Below are 9834 nucleotides of genomic sequence, written 5' to 3' on the forward strand. Positions count from 1 at the left end.
CGAAGCGCAGCCGGGGCTCCAGAAGGCCGCAGTTGAAGCAGGAAGACATACAACAAAACGAACACCGGGGGGAGTGAGGAGGCCAACTGAATCCGAGGGACGGAGTGACGGAGTGGAGACGGAGGAGTGTAGTCCAGAGGGGAGGGCAGGCTGACGAGTGAACAAGGTGTGAGTGGAGGCAGGATGGATACTGGTGAAACTGGTGGACTGATGGGCAACGGTGGAGCAGAGGGAGGTTGGAGCCGGGGTGAAGGTAAATCGCCCAGAAGTCCGAGGTGGAGATCTGGGCGAGGGGGCTTGAGGTGGAGGTTCAGTGTAAACATAAATGGGAGGAGGCGGGAGAGGGAGGCAGGGAGGGAAAACAGTCTTTGGGCTGGATATTACAATAACACAGTTCATAATAGGAGTGGGCTCGGCGGCGGCGGCAGGAGCTGAGGGCTCGTAGGCGGCGGCGGCTGGAGCTGAGGGCTCGTAGGCGGCGGCGGCTGGAGCTGAGGGCTCGCAGGGCGGCGGCGGCTGGAGCTGAGGGGCTCGTAGGCGGCGGCGGCTGGAGCGAGGGCTCGTAGGCGGCGGCGGCTGGAGCTGAGGGCTGGTAGGGGGCGGCGGCTGGAGCTGAGGGCTCGTAGGGGGCGGCGGCTGGAGCTGAGGGCTCGTAGGGGGCGGCGGCTGGAGCTGAGGGCTCGTAGGCGGCGGCGGCTGGAGCTGAGGGCCAGTTCATTCCCTCAAATACAATTAAGATCCCCACAGGCACTGGAGCGGGCTCTGGAGACACTGGAGCGGGCTCTGGAGACACTGGAGCTGCTTTCTTCTTCCTCCTCCTCCACTTACTGGGCCCAGTAGAGGAATGTGGGTCCAGCATGGGGCAGGCAGGGAGTTCGCTGGAAGGGTATGCGGAGGAAGCCGGAGATTGACTGACTGACCCGGCCAACCGTGATTCTGGATGAACTGGACGACAACACTTATCCTGAACCCTATCCACGCAGAATTTGGTGCCATTTAACCACAAAATCAAATTGATAGTTTTGCTTAAGGAGAAACAAAAAACAGGTTCATCAAAATGGATAGTGTCGTCATCCAATCCATCCAAAAACAGGGAGATCAAAACTGCTTCAGGCCAGTCAGACAAATAAGCGAGCTCAACAAACTCCTCCACATACCTCTCCAGCGAACGACCCACCTGAAGGAGCCCGATAAGCCGCTCGCCAGCTGACAGGGTTGTAGTGTGAGGCATGGGAGAAGTTGGAGCCTGGGAGACCGAGAATCCCTCCATGTTGTGGAAATCCAGTCGGTTTACGGTCGGTTCTTCTGTTACGGGTGGCTGGTAGAGAGATGAGGCAGATACGGATTTCCACAATAATAGACACTTTACTTCAAACAAATGGCAAGAAACACAGACAGACACCTTAACAAAACAGAGAACCGACAAGGAGTGAAAGGAGTGAGTGCAATATATGGGGAGTGCTGACAATAGAGTCCAGGTGCAGGTGATGAGTGATGATGAGGAGGATTATGGGATATGGAGTCCAGGGAAACAAGGGATCTGTAACAGTCTGCCATAAAAAGGAAAATGTGGTTCATAAATGTATTTTATCCAAATGCATTTTTTTAGAGGCAGTATTTACAATGTGCACCAGGATGGCCCCTAAACACAGAAGCCCTAAACTAAAAAAAAATATATATATATATATATATTATATATATATATATATATATATATATATATATATATATATATATATATATATATATATATATATATATATATATATATATATAAATAAAACACACAAAATAATTATGAAAGAAAATAAACAAATAAAAATATATTTGAAATTTTGGGGCAAAACAAAAAGGTGGAAAAATACTTTTTTGCCCACATTGTTGTTCAAGGCTTCAATAGGCTTCAAATGTGCAGAATAAATAAATATATGACCAAATTTAAATATTTTAAAGATGTTTATATATAATGGACTATATATTACTTAAGTTAATTAATATATATGAATAGATTCATTATTATACATTATGTACAGCTACAGTAGTTTTAGTAAACGTGTATTTTCCTTTCATTTTATATTATTTAATATGAAATGAAGGGAAAATACTCGTATACTAAAACTAATTTAGCTGCTGCTAATAATAGTAACAGTAATAAAACTTAGAAAAAATAATGCGCCCCAGCCAAAAAAAAAAAAAAAAAAGTAAAAACAATATGGGGCTTTGCTATAAACACATGCCAATAAAGTACTTTGAAATTGAAAAAGGAGCGAGAGAGAGAGAGAGAGAGAGAGAGAGAGAGAGAGAGAAGCTCATTGGCAGTGCTCACCTGATTGCGGGGCTTCTTTTCATCTTCTGCCGCATCAAAGGATCATTTCGCCCGCGGCGCTGAGAATGAAGTGATCCCCGCATCGCGTCACCTGCATTCTTACATCTACATTGAAGCTTTTCATCCACAGCATGACCATGAAGAACAGCAAACCGATTGCTCTGGATCGGCGCGATATTCATTCCCTGCTGGATCTGATCGGTGGCTTCGGTGCCGTAGTCGCCGTGGGGATCATTGCCATGCTGTCGGTGTGCGCCGCGTTCTTCATTTTCCGATCCTTTAGAGGTCAGCGCGGGAAGGGCGACGAGAATAACGGGGACGAAACGGCTGAAGCAACGGTTGAAGGGAGCTCGGCTCGGAGGAGGAAAAGAGAGGGGGGTGATTATCGACCTACCGAGTCAACAGGTAAAACCGGACAATTGTTGAAGCACAGTAAGCTAAATATTGGTGCGCACATGTGCGAGACTTTTTTGAAATACCACACATAAAATATCACAGTAATAGATTATCACACGCGACAGCCATAAACGCGGTAAACAGTGAAAAGCTGTCCCGAGTGAGCGGCCCGCGCCGTTTTTGGCCAGTCAGAAAACTTAGCCAATCAGAAACGTTTTCTGCATGTCTATTATTTTGCGCGTTTACTGACAGAAATGTGGTTTTGGCGATGGATTATGTTATTGATTCTGTTATCATTATGTTTGTTTATTATTTTAGTCTTGAATTTAGGTCACACTGTCTACTTTGAGCAAGCAACATTTCTTGGGACACAGCAACAAATAGGATGATGTCAAGCTGTAAGGCTTCTGTTTTTAATACTTAATTAATTACATAAAAAAAAATCCAATAAAGTTCCAATAAAGCCACAGGTAGGCACAAATAATAATTATTGTTATAAATAACCAAAAACGTGGAAATACATTACCATTCAGATGTTTGGGGTCAGTCAGATTTAAAGGTAGGGTATGCAATTTGTTTCATAAACACTTGAAACTCTTCACGTCCTGCAGAAGAAGGGTTTACAGTAAGTATTAAAAAAAACATTATTTTTACGATTTAACGTAACGTATTTTACGATTTAACGATTTACTAATTTGTTCCCTCGATTTACTAAAACATGTGCATGATTTACTATTTTGTTTACTATTTTCTATTAACAAATTAGTAATTTGTGCACACAAATTAGTAAATCAAGGGAACGAATTAGTAAATCGTGCGAACAAATTAGTAAACTGAGGGAATTAAATAGTAAATCGTGCACACAAATTGGTAAATCAAGGAAACGAATTAGTAAATAGTGCGCACAAATTAGTAAATCAAGGGAACGAATCAGTAAATCAAGGGAACGAATTAGTAAATCGTACGAACAAATTTGTAAATTGAGGGAATTAAATAGTAAATCGTGTACACAAATTAGTAAATCGAGGAAACTAAATAGTAAATCGTGCACACAAATTAGTAAATCAAGGGAAGGAATTAGTAAATTGTGCGCACAAATTAGTAAATCAAGGGAACAAATTAGTAAATCGTGCACACGAATTAGTAAATCGAGGGAACGAATTAGTAAATCGAGGGAAATAATAGTAAATCGAACAAAATAATAAGTTACATTTTTTTTTTTTTTTCTTGCATGTTATGTGTGGGGCTCCATATGTCTGTGGAAGTCTCAGGATCAAAAAAATATTGTCTAGTTATTAATTATCTAGTTGCATTTGGTCTGAATGCAGTGCCTTTCAGCAAATGTATTTCCATATGCTGATAGGCAAGACACAGACATCACATCAACACGTTCCATAAGGCTATGCAGTGATGTAGACAGTCACTGAGCGGCCAAAACAAAGCCGCCTTTTACTATTCCTCCTCTTGAAACTTTGCAGACTATGCTGTGCACGTTGATGTGTTTTGAAGGAGGTGTGGCTTTGGAGCACGCTCTGAAGGGAGGGTGGGATCTAATGTTTTTAAAGCTAGCTCGCTACTGCTATAGCCTCTCTGAAAATGCCTACCCTACCTTTAAGGTTTCCACAAAAATTTAAAGCAGTTGTCATTATGAAGGATCATGTGACACAGAAGACTGGAGTAATGGCTGCTGAAAATTTAGCATTTCACTGTATTACTGTTTTTGATCAAATAATAGCAGACTCGGTTAATGGGATAGTTCACTCTGATAAACACAATCGGAGATATATTAAATAATGTCCTGGCTCTTTCAAGCTTTATAATGGCAGTGAATAGAGGATGAGATTTTGAAGCCCAAAAAAGTGCATCCATCCATCATAAAAGATATCTGCATGGCTCTAGGGAAGCTGTCGGAAGAAAGTTATTTTAATTTTTAAAGTTTTAAATATGGCTATTTTTCTTACACGAATGCATTGCTTCATGGATGTTTGCACTTTTTTGGGCTTCAAAATCTCACCCTCTATTTACTGCCATTATAAAGCTTGGGAGAGCCAGGACATTATTAAATATAACTCTGATTGTTTTATACACCGTCATATATTCATATACACTGAGGATGGTTTGTGGTTGAGTAAATCATGGGGTAATTTTCATTTTTGGGTGAACTCTCTCTTTAACAATATTAAAGAATTATACAGACCCCACACTTTTGAACTGTACTGAACAAACCTGCAGCATTGAGGTTTGTGTTCTTTGAATTCAGCTACTGTAAGAGGTCAAATTGAGATGAATTGTGATTAGTCTTTTCTTTCTTGCATCTATTAAACCATCTATACCATTCTTTAGCAAATAAACCTCTATCTTGAATATGTCCAAAACCTGAAAAATGTACCTTTACGCATAGTATATAGAGGTAAAAAAAAAAAAAAAAAAAGAACAAAAAACACCAAAGCATGTCCAAATGTTTGCGTAACATCCTTTGCTGGCTCTGATATTCCAAAATCTTTTTGAAAGTTCGACAATGACTCTTGTGTTCAGCTGCCAAAATACAAGTTGAACTGAATGTCAAAGTTAAAGGCCACTCTGATGCAGCATTTGATTTCATGATTTCAGCCAAAGCCTGAAACGTAAACTTACACCATACTCTTTTGCTGCCCTGTAAGCACTGGTATTTCCTTCTAAAAAAGCAAATCTAGTTAGTTAGTATACCAAGTTCTAAAGTCACAAACTCGTTCCCACTGATCTGAATTGTTGTTTTCCGTTCCCTAGCATTCACGTATCATGGTTTTTAGCTGTAACTTTATAAACGTTTGACATTTGCACGGTTACATTCCTGCTTGATTGCTGAGGAATTTTGATTGATTTATCAGTAGATGAATAAACATTGCACAAGTTCCATCAGTAAGTAATCTACTTCTAGCCACAGGTCATATTTACATTGACTATTTTAGATTTAAAAACAGTGACATGCACTTTTCCCATTACCAATCTTTCTTCCCCTTACAAAAATTGTTGAACTACCATAAAACTATTGGCGCAATGAAAACATAATGCACAAATTAAAAAAAAGAGAATGAAAAGGATAGAAAGAAAGAAAAAGACTATACATTCTTTGCTAAAAGAATTCCCATATAAATTTTTGAACATTTAAAGCACATATGACGTTGCTAATGCATTTTCTTCTCTTTTAGGAGAATGTCAGGATGAAAAGCAGGAGTGTTGCAGCGAATCCAGTAACCTCTCAGACACAGACAACATGCTCCTTTCTACTGAGATATCAGAGAAAGACCTGAATGAAAGCACTCTCAAAGACTTTGAGGATATTACAGATGAGCTTCTAATGGACTTAGAACCTGAAATGCGAGACAAAACGGATTCTGATCTGGATCAGTGTGTAGAAATGGATCCTGACGAAAACACAGTATGTGAGGATCATATTCAGCACGAGGATGATGATGATGGTGGTGGACGTGAGGTTGATGTGAGTGTACGATTGACACAATTAGATTGTCAACATGAGGATATTGAGGAATATCTCAACAAATCTGAGACGGGACTGAGTGGAGACACAGATGAACCATCTGAAACTGAAAGCGCTCAGGAGATCATTTATCAGAGACATCAACTTCATGTCACTACTCAAAGCAGTTCTTCTTCAGACCAAATGGTTAAACCATCCAATCCTAGTAAGATCCCATTAGAGGAAGACAACAAGATGTCAACAGTGGAGGAAGTGAACAAGAAGTTTGAAGACCACAATGACTGCCGTTTTCCACGAACAAATAACTATGATTGCTGTTGCTATGATAATAAGTCTATGGTCAACCACAGCAACAGGTTCGACTTCCACAACTACTTGGGCTTTCACCCTGATAATACCTTCCTTGTTGGGTCTTCAACACCGGTGAGCCTCTCACACAAGTCTGGTGAGAAGAAAACCAATGAAGATGGTGCGTCAATGGAGAAGAAACTTGAAAAGAATGAGATTAGCATCATGGATGCCATTATGGACAATAACGAGTGGCTAAATGTAGGGGCACCAGAGTTCAGAGATCTTCCCTGGCTTACGCCAACTGCAACCAGCACTGAAGAAAAACAGACACAATTTGGAAAAGAAGGGCAAGTCAAGACTGCTTTAGCCAAAAAGGACGAAGAACTGGCGAATAAAAGAGTAGCGACTGTTCTGCCTTTATCGCAAGTGGTTAACGTAACCTTCAGGATTCACTACATCACATACTCTCCTAGCCAGCTGGTGGCTGTTACCGGTAGCCTTCAGGAGTTGGGGGCCTGGGAGAGTTTCATTCCACTCCACAGAGCCAAGGACGGGTTCTGGGCCAACACTATCACCCTCCCTGTGGAGAGTCAGATGGAGTGGAAGTTTGTCCTGGTGGAAGATGGAAGGATCTCTCGCTGGGAGGAGTGTGGAAACCGCTATCTCTATTTAACAAGCCAAGATGAAGAAGTCTATCTTGAGAAGTGCTGGGGATGTTGCTGAACTCAGAGGTGACTATCTACGAACACTCTTAAAAATAAAGGTTCTTTATAGGCATCTATGGTTCTGTGAAGAACCAAAACATCAATGGAACCTTTCCTGTTCAATGAAAGGTTCTATGAGGAACCCAAAATGATTCTTCCATGGTATTGCTGCAAAAATCACCTTGAAAGGCCTGTTCACACTGAGAATGATAACTATAACGATAACTATATTAACATCCAGCGCACACCATCGTTCTGTTTATTATAAGCACGTGCTGCAGTTATGTCTTCCAATGCTTTAAATGCTCGAGCTCTTATAGCAGAATCGATTCTGATTGGCTCAATGATTTTATCATTCATCAACTGAAAAAAAAAATTGCTCGGAAATTGATTCCAACAATATTGTTGGTCTTTGCCGTTATAGTTGTGGACTCTGCTATTCTTTTATATTTAGATTGATTTTTAGAACTATATCTTTATCATCATAGTTAGTGTCCTTGGTGTGAACAAGCCTTTAGAACCTTTATTTTTAAGACTGTAGGGCTGCACGATTAATCAAAAAAAAAAAAAAGTTTAATTGCAATATCACTGCACTAATACTGCTTTACACGAACTCCATCTCTGAATCACATGCTCTGAGTTTGGATCGCTTTAACGTGAATTTGGGAAAGCAACATGCACCAAAAATTTTTCACATACTTGTAAAGAGAAGCGCTTAACAACAAAAGAGAAACTTTAAGTGCTCCTTGCAGTTTTCCTTCAAAATAAATGTTTGATGGTTTAAATATTAAAAATTAAAAATTAAGACAGCCATAAATATTAGTATTGTAATTTTATGGTTGTAAATTAAAATGATTTTTATTATATTATATTATTTTTCTTAAATGCTCATTTTTTATTTTACATTGATATATTGCAATAGTAATGTTTATTGTTTTATTTAATAATTTTTATATTTTACTGAGTAATATAACTATAATAATAATAGGAATTATTATTATTATTTCTATTATAAAGCTATATTTATATATGATCACAAAATTCTGGCCAAATTGTGCAGCCCTACAAACAACCACACCATCCCTGGATTTTTTTAAAGTGCAAAGCACAATTTGATTTCCCTCCAAATCGTGCAGCCCTACTATCATCTTCCAACTCTATACAGCAATAATAATCCATAGTGCATTATTGAAATCCAGTATGTAAGATTATATTACAGTATTATTGATTATTAATTAATTATTTCAATAAAGCATGAGGCTGTGGAACTGTTACTATAGCAATAAGATTATAACAATTATAACATATTACAAATATGCACTTTTTTACATCAATTAATGATATGTGTGTTAAATATATATATATATATATATATATATATATATATATATATATATATATATATATATATATATATATAAAATTGTACTGAAAGTGTCTGCCCTTAAAACTATAATCCTGTAACAGCGACATACCAAAATTGAGAAAATTCACAAAAAAGTCTTTCATGTATAAGGGAAAATCTGAATGCTTCCAGTGGTTGAAACATCTTTTTTAACATTTATCTCCATTCTGAAAATGATTTGTGTGTGCACAATTAACTTTAGGCTGGAAACATACTCTATGCAAGTGCAGAAATGCCGACATGAACGCTTGGTTCATACAAATATGCAGTCCCACTGTACAAATATAAGAAACATCAGTTCTCAGGGGGAGTGACCTTCAAATATTACTGAATTTGTTATTCAGGTTTCTAGCTATGCACTGTTCACTCTGACTAACTTTAACTTGTTCAGTGTGATTTTCTTCAAATTGTTGCTCCTCAGCAAAATCCCCAGAGTTAAATCAGCTCTGCTCAGAGTACATATGGTCCCTCTCTATATAGTGTTAAAGTAACACTGAAGCAGAGTTTGTTGATGAGATTATTAAGTGATGATTGAGCATTATTGATGAACACCTGCTGTTAACAAGCAGAATCACTGAAGAAAAGAGAAACACAAGAACTACAACTGACTTTAGCCAAGCCTTAGATGAAATCAACAGAAGATAAAAGAAGACATTAAAACTCTCAAGATAAAAATCTCACAAACGGCATCACCAGCTTCATTTATTACTAACCAGATTGACTTTATTTCTGTTATTTGTCTACAGAAGCCCTTATTGAGAATTAACAGAGGTTTAGATGTTGGTGTTGATTTTGCTGTGTCTGGTATGAAAGTATTTGATCTAAAAGAGAAAACTGAATGCAGAAGAAGTCAATTTGTGCTAATGCTCGCTATAGCATCCCTTGTGGTGCATCCAAAATCAAATACTTCCCTACTATATAGTATGTGAAAAACAATACACCAACAGAGTATTATGTCCGAATGCATAGTATTCGAAAAACAGTAGGCGAAAAGTTCCCAGATGACCTACTACTTCTACTTCATAGACAATATGTGATTTCGTATGCAGCGTGAGAATACAACATGTAGTTTTTCTGCATTTTGAATGTTCTTCACTCTAGGAGAAAAATATTATTTTAAGAACTGATCACCATAAAGGTTCTTTGAGGAAAACTTCTTCTATGGCATCGCCATTTTGGAACCTTTATTTTTAAGAGTGTTGCCCTGTTGTAACAGTTTTTTATCTAAAAGAGG

The 9834-nt window shown here is 38.7% G+C and overlaps 1 protein-coding gene across 1 annotated transcript; it reads left to right on the top strand.

The window, feature by feature from the left end:
* Positions 1–2316: 2316 nt before the first annotated feature.
* Positions 2317–8504, top strand: LOC137016391 (uncharacterized). The gene is made up of 2 exons (XM_067380777.1): positions 2317–2731; positions 5911–8504. The coding sequence occupies exons 1-2, from the start codon at positions 2458–2460 to the stop codon at positions 7212–7214; spliced, it is 1578 nt and encodes a 525-aa protein (XP_067236878.1). The 5' UTR covers positions 2317–2457; the 3' UTR covers positions 7215–8504.
* The last annotated feature ends 1330 nt before the right edge of the window (positions 8505–9834 follow it).

Source organism: Chanodichthys erythropterus, unplaced genomic scaffold (assembly GCF_024489055.1).
Source record: "Chanodichthys erythropterus isolate Z2021 unplaced genomic scaffold, ASM2448905v1 ctg000590_np12, whole genome shotgun sequence".
NCBI classification, from domain to species: domain Eukaryota; kingdom Metazoa; phylum Chordata; class Actinopteri; order Cypriniformes; family Xenocyprididae; genus Chanodichthys; species Chanodichthys erythropterus.